At 43.7% G+C, this 27,745-nt stretch overlaps 1 protein-coding gene across 1 annotated transcript in view; it reads right to left on the bottom strand.

Annotated features, from left to right (window-relative positions):
• Wwox (WW domain containing oxidoreductase) overlaps nt 1-6,998 on the bottom strand; it is a 943,055-nt gene extending 936,057 nt beyond the window's left edge. Inside the window, exons 1-3 of the mRNA XM_028875689.2 lie at nt 6,755-6,998; nt 2,042-2,106; nt 1,124-1,181 (exon numbers count right to left, since the gene is read on the bottom strand). Coding sequence (XP_028731522.1) covers nt 1,124-1,181; nt 2,042-2,106; nt 6,755-6,861 — 230 coding nt within the window. The 5' untranslated portion in view covers nt 6,862-6,998. The remainder of the gene's footprint in view (nt 1-1,123; nt 1,182-2,041; nt 2,107-6,754) is intronic.
• Between the last annotated feature and the right edge of the window lie 20,747 nt (nt 6,999-27,745).

The raw sequence follows: 27,745 nt of genomic DNA, 5'->3' as shown, positions 1-27,745 counted from the left end.
ATCCTTTATAATCTAATAGGCAGCAAAGACTATCCACCCACCCACCTGCCAGGGAGGCTGCCCTGCTGGAGCTGCCAATGACTGCTCATTCTCCAAAGCAAGCCCTGGCCTACCTGCTCCCAGTACAGGGGACATACCAAGAGGGAGTTCATTAGGTCTGCTGACAAACCATTTACCTCAGGTAAACCTGTTACTATAACTATTACTACAGGGATAGTAACAGGTGAGGCCATGACAAACTGTCACTGTAGTTATACAAATTTGAAAACAATTCCAGAGACGGCACAGTAGTTAACAGCACTTGTTGCCCAACGAGGAGGACTGGAGTTTGGAACTCAGCACCCATCCAACAAGCCAGGAATTCCCTGTTTGCATATCTGTAAGCCCGGCTCCAAAGATTGCAGATATAGCAGGATTGCTGAGGCTTACTGGCTTCCACCTGAGCCAAGAAAAAGCAAGTTCCAGGTTCAGGGAGAGACCCAACCTCAAAGGAATTTGTAGAATGATAGTAGATGGACCTGATGCCCTTATACAGTCACATAGACACATCAATCAATTCTTTGTAAAAATTTAGGAAGCCTCAAAGACAAGCAGCTTAAAAGGAAAAAAAGAAGAAGAAAAGAAAGGCAGGCGGGGAAGAAAATAGAGGGAGGGAGGGAGGGAGAGAGGGAGGAAGGGAAGAAAGGAAGGAAGGAGGGAGGGAGGGAGGGAGGGAGTAGTTCAATCAAACACAGTGAAAACCTAAGAAAAATTTCATAAAATCCCCAACATGCATGCTATCAGATTCTCTGTAAAGTTACTATTTTGTTTAACCTTAGGGAACGGGAGTAGAAACTGTAGCTGTTCTATCAGGGTGTGCATAGTGAATGCCACACCACAATCCATGTGGCGGGCTGGAATGTGAAGGGGGAGTCTGGCCTAACCCCAAAACCTTAGTGCACAGAAAAGGGTGGAAAACTGCAGACTGGAAGGGGAAAAAAATCAGAAAGCCAGAGAAGGTGGTTACTTCTGCTGACAAAACAGGTGAATATGACTTCATATTTTCCTACAGTCAATATAGGAAATTATAATGAAAAATTCCTCTTGAAGGCTCTCCTGGCCATGTTTCTACACAGACACTTACTCAACAAAAAACACTTGTCCATTCTCGTCTGTCTCTTGTTCCCATCCATACGGCAAATCTGAAACACAAGAAAGAGTGACAGCTGTACGTGTAGTAGAATGAAACCAAGCCACACCCCAAGGTCGGGAATAAGTCTCACCCCTCTTATCCCGCCTCCTAAACCCTCTGGACCAGCTTCCCCTGGTCACAAGATTCAAGGGTGGCAGTCACAGAAGGCCCAGTATCCCTTCTGGAATCCACATTTCTCCTTCCTGATTTAACAAAAATCCTGTTACTCTCTTGATCACTCTTAAATGTTCACTCAGCTCCTCCTTTTACTGCAAGCCTCAGCAGATGCTCCTATGAACATGCATTCCCAAAGCCCACAACCACGTCTGCAAGTACACCAGGCACTGACCAGTGGAGTGCTGACCTGGGCTGCCTTGCACCATGTTATAGAGCCATCCATCATTTTCATGTACCAGCTCATCTGTCTTCAACTAGATCCTAAACCCACTGAGGCCAAGGAGCTTCAACACCTTTTGTCTTTATTCAATATTTCTATTCCATGGATTGTGTACTTGTTCGGAAACACCTAGAAGGTTTCTGTAAAGCACTGCCATCTGCCTCCACAGCCTACACCAAAAGCGATTACCCACATGGTGCAACTACAGAAAAACGCAACAAGTCAAAGGCCGCAACTGTTTCAGTAACGCTTTGTTTAAGGCCATAAGGCATAAGGCATCCTGATGTCCATCTCAACGTCTTATCTCCTCTTTTGCCAAATCCCAGTAGACTCTCACACTGAGAGTCTTGTTCCTTGTTCCCACCAGACAGCCTTCCCAGGACGATAGGGTCAACTGCTACCTCACCACTGTGACATCTTCCCCAGCTAATCAATGTTTCAGACTCAGGATTCTGGGCTTCTGCCATACAGACCTCCTGCAACTCGTTTTCTTTTGCCGGTTTTCGGATGTTCCCACTGGGTCTTTTCCTCGGTGTGGCTGTAACAGAGACCCACAATAAAGTAAGTTAACCTGGCTAAATATAGTAATACAGTAATCACTGCACTCAATGTGTCTCTCCCAGATAGAGGTGGAGTAGTAAGAACAGGCCGAGAAAGACATACTCAGAGTCGAATTTTTCCTGGTTACATCAGGTCAGAGACCCCAGGTTGGGGGCTGGAATCAATCCTGAAGGAATTTTGCAGGCCAGGTGGGGGAACAGTGGGAGGAAAGCAAGGAGGGACTGGGTCCCAGTTATGAGTCAACTTTACAAAGCTCTGTGAATCACAGAGTTCTAGACAGACGTTTTGTATTTCTTTTCCCTTCATTTAAGGATATATTGACAAACTTCAGTGTCTGGTTTATAACGCTCATATTTAAATATTAAACATAGCTTAAATACAGCATTGTTAATGTTGATCTTTTTTAGATGTTTATTTTCCTTGTTCTTTTTTTTTTTTTTTTTTTTTTGCTTTGTTGGTTTTGTTGCTGTTTAGTTTAGTTGTTGTTTTTTGTTTTTTGGAGCCAAGGTTTTGTGCAGCCTGGGCTGGCCTAAACTCACTACATAGCCATGGATGACATTAAACACTTAATTCTACTGTCTCTACTTCCTAAGTACTAAAATTATAGAAGTGACTTTAAAAATGTACATTCTGAGCTGGCAAAATGGTTCAAGAGGTGAAAGCGCTTACCATGCAATCCTGATACAAATTTGCTGCCTGGATCCAACAGTAGACATAGAAAATGAGCTACAGAACGTTGTCCTCTGACCTCCACCAATACACCATGGCATGCATACACCCACCCACACACACACACACACACACACACACACACACAAATAGTTTTAGATGTGTATTCTATCCCCAGGTGTAACTTCAGTGTCTCATTAATCACTGGGTCCTGAGCACACCCAAAAGGACATTAAGAACGCAGTAAGACAGCAGCATAGGTCATCTGCCTATGACAAGATGACTGTAGATCTACAAACACCAGATCTGACAAGACAGTCCCTATGCACCACTAGTCCACTCACTCCAGCTCTCGGCCGTCACTTCCTGTCATCTGCAGAATGGGGCTGTTGAGGACACTGTTCAAATGTCTAATGGAGCAACCATTACAATAAAATGGTGAGCTGTAATACATTCTATTGGTAAACTGTCATGTGCTGTCCAAGCCCACTGAGAGCAGACTCTGGTATCAAGGAGGCTCCCTTACCCCAGGCTCTTGTGTGCTTCTTTCAAGTGTCCTCCAAAAGCCCCCACGAGACTGATGGGCTCCCTACTCTGTGACAGGAAGAAAAGAAACAGCAGACAGCTAAGGGTATTAAAGAAACATCCTGTCCTTGAACACAGCTAGAAGATTCCAAAGTGCCTTCCCTCAGCTACTGTTTATCCTACAATAGAAAAATGTCTGTGGGTAAGGGGAAGCTTGTCCACGAAGAGCATGTACCGGGCGATGGGAACACCAGCATTACCTCTCCACAGGGCTCCCAGATGTCTGCTGATGTTGTACACACCTGACTTAAAGCTGTGACTTGACTTCTCTCTTAGTTGGGCTCCTCCAGTCTGTTTCTGATGGGCCCTGTGAGTACTCCACCAAATAGTATTTGCTATCTGTGGCTTCTATTTATCTGCTACTTGGTATTTATTCTTCTACGGTGGCTTGATTCACATTTCATAAACTCATTCAAAACCTAAAGTACAGCTATAATAGATCATTCTCGTATAGGGCATGGATCAAAAGCTAGAACCACCTGTCACCAGTGACAAAGATCCTATCATCAGGGAAACAGCAGGACACTGAAGGAGGCATTCGAAGGTTAAGCTTCATTTCCTCTCAACAAGAGAGTAACTGTATTACTTTATCACCAACTGACAAGATGGCTATTTGAGATGCTAAGGAGTAAAAACAGTGATAAGTACAGGTGGCTGAAACAGCACAGACTGGAAAGGTCTCGAAGGCAGAGACTCTGCACACAGAGGTCCAGGTAGGAGCAACAATTGAAGGATCACTGGCAAGCCTACACCCCTGAACCTCCTGCTCATACAATTCACTTACTTCTCTAAATACACAAACTCAGTGTCGCTCCCGGGCTCCAGATCATCAGTGGGCTCCAGAGTCTGGCAGCAGTCTCAGGTCCTCAGTGAAGCACAGAAGGGCCTTTGCAAACTGATTCCTTCCTCGACAGCGTCAGACTTTACAACCTTGCACCAGACAGAGGCCAGACTGAGGTCCCTCATTCCACCATCCCCTCCACCTGCCCGACATCCTGCCACACGCACCCACCTGTTCTCTGAGACACAGGCCAAGTGACAGCTCTCCTAGGCAGCCTCCCTCGCCCACTCACACACGCCTCCTGCTGGACAGACAAAACGCACTGGAACCATCTAATTACAAATCATCTCCTTAGGTTGACAGCTGCAGCTCACTTAGCTGGACATCACCAGTGCCCACCAAGGGGCCCAGCTCTTCAGGGCTCTACACCCTTCAAGGAATGAATTCTCCAGAGCTTTTCTGGTTTCCGTTTCTTTCTACCTGGCCAGCAGGGGCAGCAGTGACTCATAACCTTGTGTAGCTGAAAATCTCATGGGGAGTTTACAACCTATCAATGGAGAGACTCCAGGGCACAAACTAAGTCCTAATTTGATAATGAGTCAGGAAAGTAATCTTTTAAATTTTTCTCAAGCCAGGTAGGGGTGGAGCAAGCATGTGATTCCTACCTGGCAGGTGGAGGCAGGAGGCAACAGGATCGGAATATAAAGAATTCTAGGCAAGCATGGGCTACAAGAAACACTACTGTACAAACAAAACTGTAGCACACGCCATTAATCCCAGAGGCTAGAGGATCTCTGTGAGTTTGAAGCCAGTGTGGTCTACATTTAAAAAACATTAAATATTCAAAACTAAAAACACAAATTACAGGTGTAATTACAACAATTTGTTTTCTGAAAGCCAAGTGATAATACACTCATGTGTAAAAAGATTGGTTCTCCTAGTTTTTAAAAACATAAAGCTAGGTGTGCTCCTGCATACTTGTGGACCCCCGCCAGCCCTCAGGAAGTGGAGACAGGGGAATCAGGAGCTCAACCCCAGCCACATATCAAGTTAAGGCCAGCCTGGACTACATGAGACCCTATTTTAAAAATGTCTTACAAACACATAAGAAAGCAGAAGGGGTAAAGTATTTGAGAAGAGGAAGAAAGTGGGGGCGGGAAGGAAGAGTAACGGGACACTGGATACTGTGAAAGTACCCCATGGACATATGAAAAAGGACATCGTGAAAGTCAGGGACTAGGGGGTAGACAGAACAGACTCCTTGGCAGTCAGGCAGATAGGGAGAGGGGGTATGGCTAGGTAACTAACGGCCAGCTTCTTCCTCACGCTCCTTGCCTTAGGCCCCTGCTAATGCTCAACAAGTTCAAGGCCAAATCAGGGCATGTTACCCAACAGTTATGGGCTAATCAACCTTCTTATCTTTCTTCAAACTGACCAACTCTTATATTAGGGGAGGAAAACTCTTCAAAGACTGTTTTTAAAAAGTCCCTCAAAAAGAGGCTGGATGTTTTGGCTTCCAGAGTACCCCTCTCTGCTTTGCAGAGGGTCTTTTTCTCTGTGTGTGTCTGCTGTGTGAATGTGTTTCCTCCGACCCCCCAATAAATGTCTTTCAACTGTTGATTCTGCCTACTGCTGTTTGAGGTATTGGAGGTTCTTCCTGCCTTTTAATTCTTTAACTGGCAGAGAAAACGAACCCGATCAAGCTCCCTAACTGTATCAAAACCCATCATTTTGTGCACTACATATTTTAATTTTGTTAAAAAGAGCAGATTCCCCCAACTGCAGTAAGTTCTCCATGAAAAACTCGGTGTATACCCAGATACTAGGGGTGGGGGTCACCCAGGCCAACATACAGTGAGACCCTGTAAAGGCAGGTGGATCTGTGAAAGTTCGAGGCCAGCCTGGTCTATTACGCTAGCTCCAGGCCAGCCAGGTTTATATAGAGAGGCCCTGTCTCAGAAAAAGGGAGGGGAGGAGAAGGAGGGAGAGACCACTCAGGTAATTCCAACATCAGGCCTAAGCATCTTTGCCACAGATACAGTCCAACTAATGGCAGCCTGGGAGGGAGAGCTACAACCCACCAGCGTCTCCACAGAGTGCCTTATGCACAGCACTGGATTCATTCTTGTGTCAAAACTCATTTTACTGATGGGGGAAAACAGACTATCAGCCAGGGCTTTCAGTGGCCCAGGGTCACGGTTAGTACTGGAGAAAGGCTCTGCTACGGTGTCCAAAACTTCCCGGGGAGACCACTGCGAGCCATCCAGGACCTCTGTTCAAAAATACAGACTGCTGGGCCTCCAACCCAGGTGCCCTTGGCGGGAGCTGGGCATCGAAGTTTGCTCCATTTCCTCGTGAGCAGAGTTAAGACCTATGAGCCATCACCGCATAGTGCAGTGCCACCTAGTGAGCAGCAGGGGGCGTGCTGCTGCAGGCGGCCAGGTGGCTCGGTCTTGACCCTGAGCTCACAACGGTGGGGAACCCGGGACAGGTGGCTGGTCATCTGGATGCGCATGCCCGCCGGGCTGGCCGCGCAGGGTCCAGGCCTCGCAGGAACCGGGTCCCGGGAGCGCCGCTCCAGGCCGCTTACTTGGCGTAGTACACCCAGCCGTCCTTGGTGGTTCTCTCCTCCCAGCCCGGAGGCAGCTCATCCTCGCTGTCCGTGTCGTCCAGGCCCGCGTAACGGAGAGCTGCCATGGTGCAGAGAGAAGTAGTCGCCGGGTCTCCTCAGCAACTCACTCAGCCTTCAACCGCGCCGCGCGCGTCAGGGGCCCCGGGACCGCTCGCGCCTGCGCACTGATCGCCCAGCCGATCCGCAGCTGCAATCCAGTTTCCTGCTTTCGCGGCGACTGGCGGGAAAGGGGGCGGAGCCTGAGAGGAGAGGCGGTGGAAGCGCGGAAGAGACCAATCTGGCCGTCCGGCTGGAAGGAAAGACAGGGGCGGCTCAGAAACTGGATTGAGCTTCTTCACCCTCCTGGAAGGGGCGTGCTCACCCAGTCACGGTGCAGGACTCCGCCCGTTGCTGGGCGACCCGAAATCACTTCCTCATCGTTAGACCCAATCCTGAATGAGTCCCAGCAATGGGGTATCCTGGGAAATGTAGTCCAGACTCAACAGGACTATAAAATACAGCAAAAAGAAATGGTTCTGATGAGGTTGTCCTGGGTTCCAGTCTCTTCCCTTGCAGGTGTAAATGCTCAACCTTTTGGCATTGCGACGCGATACTGTGTGACCTTATCATATACAAAGTTTACGCTGGAGAACCGCCCAATCGAATTCCAAATAGGAAAAAGAAAAGAAAATTTTACAATATTTGAAGTTTGCAATTTTTGTGTTGGGCCATATTTATTATTATTATTATTGCTTTTGTTTTTGTTTTTAGAGACAGAGTTTCTCAACGTAGCCTTGGCTGTCCTGGAACTAGCTCTGTAGGCCAGGCCGTATTTATTATTATCCTGGGCCACATGCTGGCATGAGCCTCAGGTTGGATACACCTGTGAAAATAAATGTCCCGACGTGATACTGTGCAGGTTTTCTCCATTCACAAGCTTTGTTGTGCATGTAAACACGACATTTAAAAACTATCTATACTGTGGAGAACTTAGAAATACAAAGTCTAAACAGGTACAGTGGCTCATGAGTGTAATCCCAAATTTGGGAGGCTAAATTATCATGAGTTTGAGGCTAGCCTAGGCCATATAAAGTGAGAAAATATCTTCAAAGATACAAAAAGTAAAAACTCTTATTCCTCCAGATTTTCCATTAGAGAGAACAGTCTTCCAGCCATAATGTGGTTCTCCTGTTCACAGACACCACCTAATTACAAACTCACAAAGTAGACTCTTAAAGCACTTGACAAGAATCCTGTCTATGAGTCCTATATCCACAATCTGAAGCTTACCCTTCAGTTTGAAGGAAGTTTCCAAAACATACCCTACTGATAACTTGTTTCCCAACCCTGTGTTACAGAGAAGACTTCTGGCCCAGACTGACAGGGCTGCTTTTGTCTTCTAGTCCTGAAACTGATCTTTGCTGTGGGATAGCTCCTCACTCTCCATACTCCTTAGGGGCAGACACACTTCCCTGAACATAATGAAATGAAAAGCTAACTTAATGAAAACAACATTTAGGGTTGTTTTTTTTTTTTTACTCCACATGTGTATGTGTGTAGTATGTATGTGTATGTGAACACACATGTGCACATGCTTGAGGAGCCCTGGGGTTGATAAGAGTAAATTCTTCAAAGGCTTATTCATTGAAGGAGTGACTCAGTCGTCTGCTAGCCAACTTGCTCCAGGGATCCCTGTCTCAGCCTCCTCAGCAATAGAATTACAGAAAGACACCACACCCACCCTGAATTTCTGTGTTTTCTGAAAATCCAACTGGGTCCTCATGCTGGCATGGCAAGGGCTTGAACCACTGAGCCATCTCCTCATCCCAACCACTTAGTTGTAATATCACTGCTCTCCCATTTGATTCCTATGACAGCATGGCCTTTTTCAAATGTCTGTGCATGTGCATCTGCTACTGCTAATCTACAGCACCTCTGCTTACCCCTTCATCTTTTACCTTAGCCTACTGACTCCTCTGATATGAATAGGAAGTAAGATCACAAAGTCCATTGATTGTGCAGAGGAAATGAATAAGTCCAAATGAATAAGTCCAAATGAAGAGTCTTGGTTTTTCTGGTGACCTGTGGCCTCTACTCAAGGTCTGAGGGCTCAGGTTGACCTTTGATTGCTCTAGACGACAGAGCCTTTCCTGTCACCTGCTTTCAATGACATGGTATGAAGCCATAGATAATGATAATGTATAGTGTCTTTCTGCTGCAGTTTGATTCTGAAGTGTCCCTAACAGGCTCACGATTCGAATGCTTGGTTTCCAGTTGGTTGTAGCTGAAGTTTTCTCCAGTCCTGCCTGGCCCACGGTCTGGACAAATCTCTCTCACCCGCCAGTCCCACAGCCGCTCAGACCCAACCGAGTAAACACACAGAGATTTATATTGGATACAAACTGTATGGCCACAGCAGGCTTCTTGTTATCTAGTTCTTCTATCTTAAATTAACCCATTTCTGTTCATCTATATGTCACCATGTGTTCTGTGGCTTTACCTGCTGCCTTTACATACTGCTCCTGGACAGCAGGCTAGCACCTCCTTCCTCTGCCTTCCTGTTCCCCCAATTCTCCTCTCTGCTAGTCCTGCCTATACTTCCTGCCTGGCTACTGGCCTATCAGCATTTTATTTATCAGTCAATCATAGCAACATATTTTTACAGCATACAGGACATCCCACAGCAGTTGATGGTATCATTTTGGAAGTTTCTGAAAACGTTGGGAGGTGGTGAATAGCAGAAGGAGATGGGTTGCTTGGCAGGGAAGGTCTAGTAGAAGTATTATGCTCTCCTCTTCATCCCCTGCCTCCAACCCTGCTTCCTACCTTGCTCTTCTAGTTAGTTTTTATTATCAACTTTATACAACCAAATGCCACCTGGCAAGAGCCCAGATATGATAAGCTGATGGCCGTGTCTGTGGGGAATTGTCCTGATTATTTATTGATCTGGAAGTGTCTAGGCCAATAGAGGGGCAGCTATTCCTTGGTTAGGTGGTCCTGGACTATGCAAAACTGGTATCTCCAAGTGAGCCAGTAAGCAGTGTTCTTCCATGGTTTCTGCTTCAGTTCCTTCAGCTCTTGCCCCAGCTCTTTTCAATAATGGACTGTGACCTGGAAGTGCAAGACCAATAAACTTGTCCTCCCGATGTTGCTTTTGGTCATGGTGTTTGTTAAAGCAACAGAAAGCCAACTAGCACACTCATTATGATGAGAAGTGATCTGCCCCATTGTGCCTTCCCCACCTTCATCTGCCAAGTCCTCTGAAATGTCATCCATTAAGTTGTTTCTGTCAGGGATTTTCTTCACACTGGTGTGAAGTAGCTAATACATAAGATACCTACAAGCTATTGGTTCCCACATGTGGTAGTTGAAATATATTTGGCCCCCATAATCTCATAGGGAGCGGCACTGTGAGGAGGTGTGACTTTGTTGGAATGGGTATAACCTTTTTGGAAGAAGTGTGTCACTATGGGGACAGGCTCCCAGGTCTTTTGCTTAAGCTTTGCTCAGTGTTACAGTTAGTTGACTTCCTGTTACTTGCAAGATGTGTAAGACTTTTAGTTGCTCCAGTGCCACACCTACCTGCACACCACCTTTCTCCCCATCATGATGATAATGGACTGAACATCTAAAACTGTAAGTGAGTTACTCCAACTAAATGTTTTCTTTATAACAGTTGCTGTGGTCATGGTGTCTCTTCACAGCAATAAAACCCTAACTAAGACACCATGGTAGAATTTGAAACTTCTGGAAGATTCTGCTGTCCTATCACATTAACAGTCCTCTCCAAGGTTCTTCTGTCACTGGCACTAAGATATCTCAACCTCAGAACTACTGACATTTAGAGAAAATCATAGTGGGGCTATCCTATGCATTGTGAGATGCTTCCAATAGCATCCCCCTCCCAGTTATGACAATCAAAAAATGGCTTTGTGGGTAAAGGGGATGTTTAATGTTTAGTGTATTAGTTCTTTTTCTACTGTTGTGATAAAACATCATGACCAAGGCAACTTTTTGTGGAATATTTATGTAAATATGTGTTACATTTGTTTATGCTGTGGACTATTACTTTAACTGTGTGTCTTAGTTTGGGTTTTATTGCTGTGAAGAGACACCGTGACCATGGCAACTCTTATAAAGAAAAAATTTAATTGGGGTGGCTTGCTTACAGTTTCAAAGGTTCAGTCCATTATCATCATGATGGAGAACATGGCACACAGGTAGATGTGTTGCTGGAGCTCAGAATCTTACATCTTGCAGGCAACAGGAAGTTGACTGACTGTCACACTGAGGGAAGCTTGAGCAAAAGAGACAAAATCAAGGCCCACTCCCACAGTGACACACTTCCTCCTGCAAGCCCATACTTCCTAATAGTGCCACTCCCTTTGGGAGCCATTTTCTTTCAAACCCCCACATTCCATTCCCTAGCCCCCAAAGGCTTATAGCCATATCATAATTCAAAAATGCATTCAGTGCAACTTCAAAAGTCCCCATGGTCTATCACAGTCTCAACAATATTTGTAAGTCCTAAGTTCAAAATCCCTTCTGGGAGCCATGCAATCTCTTAACTGTAATCCCCTATAAAATCAAAATCAAAAATACATATCACATACTTCCAATATATAATGGCACAGGATATACATTACCATTCTTCTTTTTTTTTTTAAGGTTTATTTATTTATTATGTATACAGTGTTCTACCTGCACATATTCCTGCAGGCCAGAAGAGGGCACCAGAACTCATTACAGGTGGTTGTGAGCCACCATGTGGTTGCTGGGAGTTGAACTCAGGACCTTTGGAAGAGCAAGCAGTGCTCTCAACCTCTGAGCCATCTCTCCAGCCCATATATTACCATTCTAAAACACAGGGAAAGGAGCATAGAGAGGAAACACTGGACCAAAACAAGACCAAAAACCAGCTGGGCAAACTCCAAACCATGCATCTTCATGTCTGATGTCAAAACACTCTTCAGGTCCCCAACTCCTTTCAGGTTTGTTGGCAGCACACACTTCTTTCTCTTGGGTTGGTTCTACTCTCTGTTAGCAGCTATCCTAAGCAGGTATCCCACGACTATGGCATCTCTAACATCTTGGGTCCTCCAAGGCAATTCAAGCTTCAACATCAGGGTTCATACAATGGCCTCTCTACTAGGCCTCCATTCAGGGACACCTCTGACACATGCCTGGCCTCAGTGGCTTTATTCCATAACTCCATTCCTCTATCCTTAACTCTAAATTCAGAACCGTGTGGCCTAAGCTGCCAAGTTCTGCTGCTTACTATTAGGGTCCTGAAGAAGTCCCATAAAAGACCACCATCCATGTATGCAAAGAACAAGAGCATTTATCTTGAGAAAGCTTCCAGCAGCTGGGTCTAGCCATCCAACACGAAGGCAAAATGGCAATGACCCTGAGAGGAGCTCACAGGCTCCTTTTAAGTACAGCCAAGGGGCATTCCTAGGACACTTAGGTTACTTTAGATATGATTGACTTAAGCAAGTAGCAATCATATTAGTACTTTCTAATTGGCCAGGGCTAATTAGGGACTGGTTAGGGCTACAGTTTTTCATTTTTGGGCAGGCCTGGACAATTCCCAGACTTTGTCCTTATTTGGTTATTACCTTGAGCTTGCTGACTGTGGCTCAGGCCTGGCCTGGCCTAATATTGTACATAGCAGGCCTCTTTGTCCTTGCTGTCAAGGGTGTTGGAGATTGATTGTTCTTTGTTTGTGGTTCTTTCAGAAACTGCTTGTTTAGTCTCAAAAAAACTAAAATTGAGGCCTGATCTCTGAGAGAAGACTGGGCAGCCTGTTAGGGAGTCTGCTCTGTCCTCTCACTTACTGGGGCTGGAACATGGCTCCCTCATTCAATTACATCTTCACCAGCTTTCTATTTTCCTTCACTGCCTAAGATTGGCTGCCTTGAAACTTGCTCTGTAGACCAGGCTGGCCTCAAACTCAGAGATCTGCCAGCCTCTGCCTGCCCAGTACCAGGATTAAAGGTGTGTGCCACTACTCCTGTCTCTAAGCCTTTCTTCAGTTCCTTTGCACAAATTGGAAATTTAGCTGGGTGGGATCTTGCCCCAAAGTCATCATTCCCCTTATTCCATTCCTTACTCTACTTATCTCCTTGAACAGAGGATTTTGTTCTATTCTACTTTCTGGTGTGCTTTTTCTCCTCAAATAGTTTTCCTTCTCCTTTACATTATATATCCTCATTAGAGTTACCACTAATGAGTCTATACTAGGCTATTTTTGAGATTTCTTCTGCCAACAGAATTAATCTAAAACTCTTCACTTTAGCCTCAGGCAGACTCTTTGGACAAGGGCAAAAGGCAACCACTTCCTTCACCAAAATATCACAAGAATGATTTCTAGGCAGCATAATAAAATTCTTCTCTGAAACCTCTTGAGCCAGCTCCTGACATTTCAAATCATTATCAGTACCATTGTCTTCCATGCTCATATGCCCCATTAAGCAGTGCTTAAAATAATTCCACTGCTTTTGTAATCCAAAGCACCAAAGCCTATATTACTCCAAACAAAAGCATGGTCAGGCCTATCACAGCAATACCCCAGTCCCTGGTATCAATTTCTGTCTTAGTTTGTTTTTTTATTGCTGTGAAGAGACACTATAACCATGACAACTCTTATAAAGAAAACGTTTAATTGAGGTAGCTCACTTACAATTTCAGAGGTTCCATCCACTATCATTATGAGAGGAAACATGGCGGCATTGAGGGAGATGTGGTACTGGAGCTCAGAATCCTACATCTTACAGGCAAGAGGAAGTCAACTGTAGTCATACTAAGAGAATCTTGAGAAAAGAGACCTCAAACCCTGCCCCCACAGTGATACCCTCTTTCCAACAAAGCCACACCTCCTAACAGTGCCACTCCTTTGGGGGTCATTTTCTTTCAAACCACCACACTGTGTAAAAGTGTGTTACATTTGTTTCTGCTGCTTTTGTTAATGGTGTAAAGATGTGCTACATTTGTTTATACTGCATTTGTTTAATTATGAAAAGATGTGTTGCTGTTTCACCTTGCCCGACTAAGGCACCTGATTGGTCTAATAAAAAGGTAAAAGGCCAATAACTAGGTAGAAGATGGATAGGTGGGGCTGGTATGCAGAAAGAATAAATAAGAGGAGAAATCCAGGCTCAAGAGAAGAAGAAGAGAGCAAGAACATGAGAGAAAGAGAAGGATATGCCTGGGGCCAGCCAGGTAACAGCCAGCCAGCAGACCCAGAGTAGAGCATACAGAATGAAAGATAAAAAGCCCCAAGGCAAAACATAGATAAAGAGAAACAGATTATAAGAGCTAGCAAGAAATGAGCCTAAGCTAAGTGAGCATTCATACTTAATATTAAGTCTCCGTGTCATGATTTGGGAGCTGGGTGGAGGCCCAAAAAGAAAAAGCCTGGTAGAGCAACTTATAAAAGACAGAGTTTGGGTCTGGAGAGATGGCTCAGAGGTTAAGAGCACTGACTGCTCTTCCAGAGGTCCTGAGTTCAATTCCCAGCAACCACATGGTGGCTCATAACCATCTGTAATGAGATCTGGTGCCCTCTTCTGGCCTGCAGAACACTGTATACATAATAAATAAATAAATCTTAAAAAAAAAAAAAAAAAAAAAAAAAAAAAAAAAAAAAAAAAAAAAAAAAACAGAGTTTAACTGAGTTTATGGTTTCAGAGAGTTAAGAGTCTATGATGGTGGAGCAAAGGCATGGTGGCAGGCAGCTGGAGCAGCAGTTGAGAGCTCACATCTGGATACACAAGTAGGAGGCAGGGAGCATACTAGGGATAGCAGGAACCTTTTAAAGCCTCAAAGCCAACCCTGTGACACACCTTTCCCAAGAAGGCCACACCTCCTAATCCTTCTTAAACACTTCAACCAACTAGAGACCAAGTATTCAAACATATGAGCCTTGGGGAGGACATTCTCATTCAAACCACCACAGTGAGGGAATGCCAGACTTGGCCACTTACAGTTTTAGCTTCACAGCGCACTTAGTTTATTCCTTCTTCTATTTCCTTATCATTTCTGGCTCCTAGACTTCTTTTTATTTTTGTCTCTGATCCAACAAGGATCTGTCAGCAGGTAAGTAAGGTGATACTGAGCTTGATGACATTCAAGAGAAAGCCAACGTCCTCAAAATCTAACCCTAGGATGAGCATACCACTGGCTTGTTTCTGCAAAAAACATCTGAATCACAGTGCTTATTAGGTAAGGATTTTTAAATCTCCAAGCATGTGGTTACCAAGCTGCAAGCCAGATGGCTCTCTCTGCCCGTGCTTTAAAAAGCCTGCTTTCCAGCAAGGATGTCTGCCTTTGTGTGTGTGTGTGTGTGTGTGTGTGTGTGTGTGTGTGTGTGTGTGTTTACTTCTTTACTAGCTAGGAATTTATAAGATGAACTCATTTTTTCTGAATAAAATTTGACACCACTCAAGAAACAAATGAGTGCAAGGGGCACAAGTCTTAGTAGGATATTCCTGGAGTCCTAGGGCTCTAATGTATCAATACCAGGAAGTTGGCAATGTCAACACCCCACTCCCCAAACACTCTGCAGACCTGATTTAACCTGAATCATGAATCCTTATCAAGTCAAGCTTAGTGCTTTGGTGCAAATGAGATCTGGGCAGCTGCTGACGTCTCTGGCTAGTAAAAAAAAAGAATATTGAAGCTTAGAGAGGTGGCTCTCGCCTGTAATCTCAGTACATGGAAACCACAGGATTGCTGCATGTTTCAGGTTAGACTGGGCTGAACAGTGACTTCCAGGTCAACCTGGGCTACAGAGACCCCGTCTCAATAATAATAATAACAATAATAATAATAATAATAATAATAATAATAATAATAATAATATAACAACAACAGGATGGCTAGGAAAACCTTCTAGTCAGTGTGACCTTACTTAGAAATGTCACAGGTGCAGATTTGAGTCTGGAGTTTCCAGGTCCCTGTACCTCTTCATAATAAATTTTACAGAGACACACATTTATTACAGGAAAGGGGCTCATTTATTAACAGTAAGATTCTGAGGAGCCTGGAGGTGTGCCAAGCCTCAACCTGTGGCCTACCTCCAAAAGAACAATAAAGGGAAAAGGGCTGAGGCAAGACCTGGAGTAAACTTTTGTGGGCCATTAACAAAGTAAGCACTTGTCCCGAGCTCACAGGGCTTCTCTGAGCATGCTCTTTTGGTTGAATGAAGCTCAGGTAACTTAAGGGCTCCTGGTCTTTCCTTCTCTGCTCTTTCATATGGTGATTGTGATACTTCAGTAAAACCCCCCAGTCTATCCCCTACAGACAAAGAGAAGCTTAAACCAGGATTCCTAAGTATAGATAAGAACTTAGACCCCTTTTCCCCAGGTGGCTGTATCTGCTACAGGGACTTTGGAAAACAGTCAGGATATTCGACCAAAAGACTAAAAAGGGAGGCGGGTTAAAATAAATTATATGGTTTGTGCCTTTAAGAACTAGCCTCACAAAGAAAGGGGAGCACTCCTTCCAACCTCCCTGCTGTGAGTGAGAGATTTGGAAGAGCCTCCCTGGAGACTTGTAAACTTAGAAAACACCTTACTTTTGCATTCTGTACCTAAAGTCTCCAGTAGGGGCTTTGGGGACGTGATCTAGGCACAAGACCCTCACTCTATTGTCTCAAAAAGGGGGCCTTAGACAAAGATATCTCAATATAGATAGACCAAGGCCAGTTTCAAGTCCCCAGAAATGATGGCGCCAGCCCCAGGAACAAAAGAACAGAGTCAGGATGTCTGATGGTAACCAATTAACCACAAGATGCCCCTCTCCGGAGATAACATGACCAGACCCCCGGAGAGGAGTTGTAAAACTCCTGACAGGGCAAACAGATAAGCTAGAATAAGATAAAGTCCAGGCCCGGGAAAAACTGGACCAATCAAGGATGGACCCGTACTAACCCCCTCCCCTCTAAGAAATTTTATGGGTTTTGCCTATAAAAACTAACTTCCCCAAGAAAGAGGTACTCCTCCCTGCCTCACTGTATTGGGTGTAGGAATGAGTCCCTGTCTAGACTTATATCTGCAGAATAAACCTTGCTGTTGTATTCTGGACATCCAAGGTCTTCGGTGGTCTCTTTGGGGGGGGTCACAATCTGGGCATAACAGTGATCTCCTCCTCCATAGTTTCCTATTTTCCTTTCTCTGCATTTGTGTGTATGCATTTGTGTCTCTGCATTTGTGTGCATGCATTTATGTGTATGAATGGAAACACACAATGGGTGCATGGGGAGGGCTATCCAATACCAAAGCCAAAACAAACTACAACAAAAAAGGATAATGTCAGGCACAGTGGCTACACCTTTAACCCTGGAGTTCTAGAGGCAGAGACAAGCTGATCTCTGTAAATTTGAAGATAGCCTGGCCTACATAGTGAGTACCAGGTTAGCCAGGGGCTACACGGTGAGATCCTGTCTCAGTTAGAGAAGATAACCCAGTGCCTTAGTTCTCTTGTATTCCAAAAGAAATTAGGAAACAGAAATACATAATGGAAAATATATTTGTCTATAGTTATGCACACTAGGAAGAGAAAGGACCTAATCTCTCTCCCTGCCACCTGTGGCAGTCCTATTATTTACGGAAAACTATGACACAAAAGCCAGAAGCTCTGTGGATTTTGCTGTGAGATAGTTTCAACTGTCCACTGGGAGGGGGCTGATATTTACTTCCATGTAGCCCTTCTTCTCAGAAGGCTGCCTCCTGCTGCCTGGATTCTCAGAGTGGGAAGGCTGTAATATTTTAGCAGTTAACTCTATTCTCTGTGTAGCTTTGTGCCTTTCCTGGAACTCACTTTATAGCCCAGGGTAGCCTCAAACTCACAGAGATCTGTATGCCTCTGCTTCCCGAGTGCTGGGATTAAGGGTGTGCACCACCACTACCAGGCCAGTTAACTCTATTGCAAGGTGTGGCGGCAGATGCATGTGATCTCAGCATTCTGGAAGCAGGTAAAGGCAGAAGGGTCAGAAGTTCAAGGCCATTCTTCACTATATAGCAAGTTCAAGTACAACTTGGACTACATGAGCACATTGCAATCAGCCCACTATGATTACAGCATGAGGGTTCCAAGAGGAGGGAGCGTCTGAGTATTAGGGTTTCCTGTAATTTGTCATTGGAATCTGATCAATGACACATATAAGGTAAGTGACAGTGGCCAAGCCCCCAACTTCTCTAAAAACAATATAGCTGGAGCTGGAGAAAGGACTCAGCAGACAAAAGCACTTACCAGAGCAGCACGAAATCACTGAAACTCCAGTCCCAGAGTCCCTGACATCCTTTTCTAGCCTCCATAGGCACCTGCCCTCATCTACACATACATAAAGAAATCTTTAAAATAATAAAATAATATTACTGCCTTCTTCAAGCTGTGCTGTATCTGTCAGAATTCGGTCAAGAAAATAAACTAGTGTTTCAATAGAAATTTGGAATTTAAAGAGGGAGTTTACTATACAGGGAATTTAAAGGGGAAATATTCACAAAGAAACCATTGGGTTGGTTCACATGTATAATTAGGTAAGCGTTATGCTATTTTATTTTACTCTTCAGACTTTCTTATTTTATTTTATGTGTATGAGTGTCTTGCCTATGTGTGTGTGTGTGTGTGTGTGTGTGTGTGTGTGTGAGCACCATGTGCATGCCTGGTGGTTGGAGGTTGGAAGAGGGCATCAGAGTCCCTGGAATTGGAGTTACAGATAGTTGTGGGCCACTATGTGCTTGTTACAGTCCAAACTAGGGTTCTCTGCAAGAGCAGCAAGTGTTCTTAACCCCTGAGCCATCTCTCCTTTATATTATTTCTTAAATTGTCTTGAACAGACAGCTTTCTTGAAACCCCAATATATATATTTGCTATTCAGATGATTGACAGGCCCATTTGAATTAACTCAAGGCGGGAAACAGCACAATTTCTTTGTTCTTTATCAGAAGGCCTCAAGCTAGATAGTAATTTTTAGGATCTTTTGTACAGTTTTTTGTTTTGTTTTAAAGCAAGCCTATGCCCAGGGCCAGAGATGAGATTCAGATTCCATTCTTTTGACCAATAATCAAAGTATTGGGGTTTCAATTCCTGGTTTAACAAGTTGCTGATTATGAGGGAGGAGCCCCTCTTCAATGGCCTTCAAGGCTGCTAAAAATCTAACTAGCTCCCTAAGCGCTTGACCACTTAATTTTTTTTATCCAACCCATATACTTTGAAGAGATAAAGTTGTTATTAAGACTGGGGAGATGGCTCAGTGATAAGAGTGCTTACTCAGCAAACATAAAGACCTGAGTTCGAATCCCAAGCACCCACATACAGAGCTAGGCACGACTGAATGTAAGAATGCCTATAACCCGAGCATTGAGGTGGGTGGCAGATCCCAAGAGCTCTGGCCAGCAAGCCTAGCTATGAGAGACCTATCTCAAGGCAATAAGGTGGATAGTGATGGAGGAAGACATCCTGCCATCCTACTCTGACCTATTCATGTGCATGCACACACCCACATGTATGCACTGAATAGATATGCCACACTCACAATGACTCTGCATTCTTTCTGCTTCCTGACGTAACCATCTCTGTTCTGCTTCCTGCTCTGCTTCCTGCTCCCCGCCATGATGCTCATGAGGCCAAGTGACCATGGACGTGTAATTTCTAAAGCTATGAGCCAAGAGAAGCCTTTCCTCCTTGAGTTGGGTTCTGTGCAGTGTTTTTGTTTGTTTGTTTGTTTTTGTTCAATTGTCTTTTTGTCACCTTAACACAAACTAGAGTCATCTGGTAAGAGAGAATATCGGTGAGCCTAGGGGCATGTCTGTGGGGCATTTTCTTGGTTTATAATTGATGTGAGAGTATCCAGCCTACTATGGGTGGTGCTACACCTGGGTAGGTGGTGCTGTGCTGTTTGTAGGAAAATAGACTGAGCAAACCATGAAGAACTAGTAAGCAGCATTCCTATTCTTCAGGTTGCTCCAGGTTCCTCCCTTTGCTTTCTTCAGAGATAGACTATAACCTGTAAGGTATATGACAAAACAAACCCTTTTCCTCCAAGTTGGCTTTTGACCCATATAAGCAGGTTGTTTTTCAGTGACTGAGGAGGAAGGATGATGGGGATCAGAAATGAAAATAGGAAAGACTGTCTCAGAAGGCCTTGCATAAGCTATGTCTTATGACAAGTAACTTATTAAAAAGTATAGTGTCTAGTCAGTAGTGGTGGCGTACATACACCTTTAATCCTAGCACTCAGGAGGCAGAAGCAAGTAGATCTCTGAGTTTGAGGCCAGCCTGGTCTACAAAGCAAGTTCCAGGACAGCCAGGGCTACATAGAGAAAACCTGCTTCATAAAATTGAAGAATAGGAAGAGGAGAAGGAGGAAGGGTAGGAAGATCTAATGCAGTGTTCAGGGGAAACTGAGACCGAGTCAGCAGAAAGCTGGCATACAATGGGACAGTGTGAGCAGGAAGCTAATCCCGCAGTGCTGCCCAAGAGGAACGCAGCTATCTCAAGGGCATTACAGATGAAGCACACAGAGGTCTTAGGACTGATAACTCCAGTCTCTTCAAGAGGAAAGTCAAGTTCCCAGGAATCAAAACCTTAACTCCTTCAGGGCCCTGGCTCCAGCCTCAGACTGGACCTGGCCATGCCTGCCCTTGAGCAAGAGCACAGAACTAGGTTCCCTTCATTGGGGCCTCTGAGAAGTCTACTGTTGGCCTGACTCTCGACAGGTTTTGGTCAATGTTTTATCACAGCAACAGAAACCGAACTACACTAAGTTGTTTGTTCAGATATTTGTTGTAGAAATGAAAAGTTGGTTAACAGATTAGCTAACACAGATCTGTTACCCAGAAAGCAGCTTTCACAAGGTACAGCACAGGACATGGATGGCAACTGTAGATATTCAGCCTCAGACAAAAAAAAAGTTTTCACACTTGCAAAGTTTTGCAAGGGAACTGTGACCAGAAATGAAACAACTTGATTCTCAAGCTTTCTTCCTTTCAATCTGTTTAAATGTTACCCAGCAGGTCACATTGACTATCAATGCATAAGCCAACATGGAAGAGCAAAATCTCAGAAAGTTAAGCAAAGAGTGTATGGGAGGACACTTATAAACCCATGGGACTCCTCATCTGAATCCCAAAGCACTAGAGGCATCATCAAAGAAGGACATTCTGGGCAAGCAACAATCTTGAACTTAAGAGAGAGAAAAATCTCCTTTTTGTGAGTGTGGTGTGTGTGTGTGTGTGTGTGTGTGTGTGTGTGTGTGTGTGTTACACAAGTGTGAACCTCTGTATGTGTGGACAAATGGGGAGGCCACAGTTGCTATTGGATGTCTTCCTCAATCACGTCTCCAATTTACTTTTTGAGACAGAGTCTCTCAATAGACCTGGAACTCGCGTTTTCACTAGACTAACTTGCCTGTGAGCACCAGGATCAATCTGTCTCCACCCAGTGGGTGCTGGAGTTGCAGGCATGTGTCACTATGCTGATTTTTACTTGGGTTTTGAGGGTGGAAACTCACATCCTTGTGCTGTGCAGCAAGCACCTTATCCTCTGAGACAACTCCCCTGCCTAGAAATCCCCAATTACATATTAACGCACATTCTTCCTGCTGTCTTTGGAGCCCACTTTTTCCCTATGTCCTGTAGAACATGTCTATTGCATTCTGTATTTTACAGTAATGTTCGTATTACTATAACCTCTCTAAAGCCTTCTTTGTTGAGACGTGCATGTGTGATTTATAGTACAGTGAGTTCTCTATAGTACTAGTAACACAGAAAATGTCTAAGACTTAAGCTGTTCTTTTGCAAAGGAGGAAAAGTCAACACTGATGGTCATATTAAGTTTAGTATGTTAGCAATGAACCAGTAACAGCCAAGACTGGATATAGTCTCAGGTGTCCCTCTGCCAAGGCCAAGGGCATAGGTGAGTGTTTATGAACTCCATAGATGTTTATTCAAGCATGTTCAGCTTGATTCATCTAGAGCTGTTGGTATTTATTAGAAATTGTCTATGTTAAGAAAGTGACTTTTGCAGGGTGGTGGTGCATGCCTTTAATCTCAGCACTTGGGAGGCAGAGCCAGGCAAATCTCTGTGAGTTTGAGGCCAGCCTGGTCTACAGAGCGAGATCCAAAACTACACAGAAACCCTGTCTTGAACCACCCCCCGCCCCCCAAAAAAAGACAGTGACTTTTGCTGGCCATCGTGGTGCACACCTTTAATTCCAGAGCTGGAAAAACAAAAACAGAAAGGTCTCTGTGAGTTTAAGGCCAGCCTGGTTTACATAGCAAGTTCCTGACTAGCCAAGGCTACAAAATAAAGCCCTGGTTTTGTTTTGTTTTTTGTTTGTTTTTCTTTAAAGTATTTTTTTAACCAAATGAACTTTGTAGCAGTCAAAGGCCAAACAACAAATTTAAAATACCAGTAGCCCTAAATGACTGAATAACTACCAGCAAACTAGATAGGAAGGCTATTTCAAGCTGGTAGCTCTGAAAATCACTAAAGTGATTTTGCCATTAAGCAGTAACCTGAACTGCCTGCTCATCAATAGAAGTTTTCTCTGTTTTAGTAGTCGCAGTGATTGTTGGGGACTGAGAGAATCAGCATCATAGATATCATAGAAATGCAGAAAGGTTGTTCTGAACTAAGGGCAGACAAATCCAGGTACACACCAAGGATCCTTTAGTAACTAGTTAACTAGAAAACTTGTCCAAGTTAACCAGGGCAAATTAAGTCCTCCAGGGCTCACTTTCTCTTTGTAGAGGTGCGTTATATAATGCCTCTCTGGGTTGAGTATGGACTGAATCTGTGTCTACAGACTGCTTAGCAGGTACAGAAATACATGTGACGATGCAAGCTATTCTTGCCTCGTTGCCTGGATTTTGTGACAACAAAGGTTTTACCAGGTGAGGGAAGGGGGCATTTGCACAGAAAGGAGATAAAAATAGTCTACCAAGTTGTGGATTCTATGTGCTAACTACCTAGCTATCAGATCAGATGTATCCACTCATGCTATAGTGCCATGATTTTTATGGGTATAACCAACTTCTTCCTGATTAGATGGGAGGCCCATTCCACAGGAAGGAATTTGTGTCCAGTATTGTAATCCTGGTTAAAGGCTTATGGCTGGGGAAGTTTGAGGCATAGCGGGGAAGCAAGTATTATTATTTTGTTAAATGGACTTAATGTGCTTTACAAACAATGTTCTCAACATTTATGCTTTCACCCCTAGAAGACTGTCTTTGTCATCCTTATTTAGTCATGGAAGAAAACTCCTTTTTGCAATGAGAGGTATATTGCTGAGACAGATAATTAACAGTCAAGCTCCTGAATAACAAATGACTATGGATGTGGCATAATGGCCCAATGCCTGGTCATAAATGGAGGAAAATCTTCAGACATTAATATCATCCTCTTCAGGGCTCAGGAAGCATAATGATAAGAGCTAGAGGAAAGAAAAGAACACATATAGTGAATTTCTTCTGAATTGAAACACCCTATCCCATACTGAAGCTCCTTAAGTCTCAGAAGTAAACAACTCACAAGTCTCAGAAATTTCCTGAAGCTTAGAAAATGCACAAAGCCACTCCCCAGAGTTATACAAGCAGTACAAAATTTCTGGGGAGAGGAGATTCTCTGACCTGTTGTGCTATTTGGTAGTTGTGCTGAGAGCTCCAGAGATGCACCTTATATGAGTCATCCTCATGCTAGAATGGTTTATCTACAGCTTTTGGTATTTGTTCAAAATTGACTATGTAAAGGAAACATTTTTAATCGAATGAGCCTTATAGTGTAGTCAAAGGTCAACCAACAGCCACCCAGAATGAGTGAATAACGACCAGGAAACATAACACCAGGGAGGTTATATCAGGTTGACAGCTCTATAATTAAAGTAGCTCTTCCATTAAACAATGAAATGAAACTTGCTCAAAATGCCTATCAACAAAAGTTTGCTGTGCTTTAGCTGTGGGATTTTTGGAACTGTGCTGGCAATTTTTTTTACAGCTTGAGACAAGCTAGGGTCATCTGGGAAAAGAGAACCTTAACTGAGAAAATGTCTCCATAAGACTGGCCTATGGCTAAGTCTGCAGGGCATTTTCTTTCTTTCCTTCCTTCTTTCTTTCTTTCTTTCTTTCTTTCTTTCTTTCTTTCTTTCTTTCTTTCTTTCTTTCTTTCTTTCTTTCTTTCTTCCTTCCTTCCTTCCTTCCTTTCCTTCTTTCTTTCTTTCTTTCTTTCTTTTTTTTTAAACCTTCTTTTTTAATTTATTTTTTAAATTACACTCATGATATTCATTAATTACACTCATGATATTAATCACATTTGTGGTATTCATAGATTACATTTGCAGTATTCATTCAAATATATATATGTATATATATATATATATATATATATATATTAATTTTAAATGTCGAATGTCATTTCTTGAAGGGGGTAGGAGGTCTTAAATATAGGCTTACAGCACAATGGGAGGACCCTTGTAGCTAGAGTTTGCCTGCCTTGCCCACAGTCAGGACAAATCTTTGTCACCCACCAGTCTCACAGCTGCTCAGACCCAACCAAGTAAACACAGAGACTTATATTGCTTACAAACTGTATGGCTGTGGCAGGCTTCTTGCTAACTGTTCTTTTTTTTTTTTTTTTTTTTTTTTTTTGGTTTTTCGAGACAGGGTTTCTCTGTGTAGCTTTGCGCCTTTCCTGGAGCTCACTTGGTAGCCCAAGCTGGCCTCGAACTCACAGAGATCCACCTGGCTCTGCCTCCCGAGTGCTGGGATTAAAGGCGTGCGCCACCACCTCCCGGCTGCTAACTGTTCTTATAGCTTAAATTAACCCATTTTCACAAATCTATACTCTGCCATGTAGCTCGTGGCTTACTGGCATCTTTTCATGCTGCTTGTCAGGGTGGCGGCTGGCAGTGACTCTTTCTGCCTTCCTGTTCTTTTATTTCTCCTCTCTGTTAGTCCCACCTATACTTCCTGCCTAGCCATGGGCCAATCAGTGTTTTATTTATTGACCAATCAGAGCAACTTGACATACAGACCATCCCACAGCACAGCCAAGTGCAGACCATCTCAGCCACCTGCATTCAGGCTTGTGGTCCTAGTCATCCTCTATGTGGACCTGCTGGGTAAAGCCATGAGGAACCCAAGAATGGGCTCCTACAGGACCTACAGAACATCCCACAGCAGACACTGGAGGGCAGAAGTTCGCTACTGATGTTTTATAATCTTGCATCTAAGCTGTTAACGCCCATTATTCAGGATACACAGACAAGGAACTTCCCTTAAGCATTCAGGAGGGTGAAACCTGGCAGGAAATTAGCATAGGGAAGATATCAAGGTCAAGGTCTGCAAGCAAGGCAACAGTTACCCAAAACGGGGGCTAGGGCCCTACAGGCCTCCCTTTTATTAAAAAATGAGCTTCTGACTTGGGTTGCGTGGGACGTCAGCAGGTCACCTTACCCGTCATGGAGACGCCTGCCCAGGCCACACAGGTGCTCTGTCTTAGGTTGGTGAGTGCCCCCAGGCATTGCCCGTCACTGAATACTCATTATCATACCGGCTCAATCGTGTGTGAGCTACATAGTTAATTGCTGCCAAAGATCTCAAAGTGGCACTGGGCTTGCAATCTGTGTGTTCGATACAGAAAAGACCAACAGAGGTCCTATCTCACCCATAGCCAGTAGGGTAAAGGCAACTGAGCCATTCCCTTCCTTAACGAGCCATACTGTACGATGGAGTCCTTGTAAGATAGTATCCCAAAAGCAACTGGAACTTGAGTTTATAAATTTATAATTTTCAAAGCCAATCGAGATGTATATAACTACTGACTTAAATTTATCATGCCCAATAGAATGAAAGATTAACTAACTGTGGTAGCTACTTTTGTTGCCAGGGTCTCCACTGTGCTAGCTGTAGTAAGCAATTATGAAATGGTAATCCCAGAAACAGTAGCAGCAGTGTGCACCATTGGTATAACAGCAACAGTGGCAGCTGCAATGTCAAATTCTCTTCTGGATTGTGTGGACATCCACTGGCATGGATACAACTCCAGTAACATGAACTGCCAATGCCCGTTTTTCTTGATCCCAGCATGACTTTAGCTGGCAGCTCTTCTGGAGAATCCAATCTCATGGCTACAGTACCTAGGCTTACATTAATGCTTGCCAAAGCTGGCCATATTGGGCTCTTAATCTCTGTTGGCATCAGAAGGGTAGATTTTTTTCATGAAGACCCATTAGGTCTCTGTCATGTTGGGGTTCAGCAGCAGCCACAGGGCATGTTCAATGCTCAGGAATCCAAAGAGGAACCTCATTGTCCTGAGAAAAGACATAAACCGAACCCTGGGAGGGCATTTTCTTAATTGTTGATTAATGTGGGAAGGCACAGCTCACCATTGGCATTCCACTCCTGGGCAGATGGTCATAAGTTGTATAAAAAAGCAAGCTGCTCCAGCCATGGAGAGCAAGCTAGTACACAGAACTCTTAGATGGCATCTACTTCAGTTCCTGGCTCCAGGTTCCTACCTTGAGTTACTGCTGCCCTGACTTCTCTTCATTTTTTTTTTAAATGTTGTTTTTATTTATATGTGTGTATGTCACATGTGTGTGAATGCCTGTAAAGGTCAGAAGAGGGTAGGAGATGCCTTGGAGCTGGAGCTACAGATGGTGGTGAGCCACCTGATAAGTGTGCTGGGAACTGAACTTAGGTCCTCTGGAAAAGCAGCAACCTCTCATAACAACTAAGCCATCTCTCCAACCCCCTGACTTCTCTTCATGATATACTATAAGCTGTAAGATGAAATAAACTCTTTCTTCCTCAAGATTATTTTAGTCATGGTGTTTATTGAAGAAATAGAAAGCAAATTAAAAGCAAGAAAGTAAAAGATTTTAAAATTAAAGAAGCATAAAACATTGATATTCAGATGCTTAAGTAAAACTTCAGCTATAAATATATTCCAAAAAATGCACTCACACACATAGAGGAATATTATGGAATTTGTAGGAAGACATTGTAAACAAGACAGAAAAAGTACTTATGGCTGCAAGTGACCAAAAGCATGAGATAATGGCATCCAAATGGGTCTGATGTCATCTCTCCAGCTGTGATGAGGAAAAATCACTATTTTATGTGTTCTTGCTTTACCTTGCAGTATAGAAGGTCCAAGGAAGCAGTATGCATCACAGGCTGGCTTTCACCTTGTAATTCTCCTGCCTTATCCTCTTGAATTCTGGGAATACAAGTGTGAGCCACCATGCTCATCTTGATACTGTGTGTGTGTGTGTGTGTGTGTGTGTGTGTGTGTGTACCTGCTTGTCTGTTTATACACTACTTGCATTCAAGAACCCATGAAGACCAGCAGAGGGCATTTAGTTCCCTGGGACTAGAGTTAAAGGCAATTGTGAACCACTATGTGGTAGCTAGGAATCAAAGCTAGGTATCCTGCAAAAGTAGCAAGCACTTTTTAACTGCTGAAGCCATCTGTCTGGTCCCCCATCTTAGATTTCTAACCTAAGTATTTAATGACATAAATTTTTCTCTAAATGCTGCTTTATTTCATCTCATGAATTTTGATATGTTATATTTTCATTTTTTTTAACATTTTCTAATTTCTCCCTAACTTTGTTTTACCTGTTGTTTATAGAGAAATGTCATTTAATTTCCAAATATTTAGAGATTTTTATAACAATTGTTCTGTTATTACTTTCTAGTAACACTGTGGTCAGAGAACATATAGTTTGCTTTGTGGTTCATTTGTGGATGGCTTCTGTGCTCTTGAAGAGAAAACATATTTGTCAAATGAACACTTCTGTAAATGTCACTCAGAGCCAGTTGATTGACAGTGGTGGTGATTGACAATCCTGCAGATTGTTTACCTGTTCAATCAATTACTGACAGTAAAACTGGTGTCTCGATCAGTAATTGGGGGTGGTCTTTCTTTCATTTCTAGAAGTTTTTGCTTTAAGCATCCTGTGGT

Source organism: Peromyscus leucopus, chromosome 5 (assembly GCF_004664715.2).
Source record: "Peromyscus leucopus breed LL Stock chromosome 5, UCI_PerLeu_2.1, whole genome shotgun sequence".
NCBI lineage: Eukaryota > Metazoa > Chordata > Mammalia > Rodentia > Cricetidae > Peromyscus > Peromyscus leucopus.
Note: the sequence above shows the minus strand (reverse complement) of the source record. Positions and strands in the feature narration are given on the sequence as shown.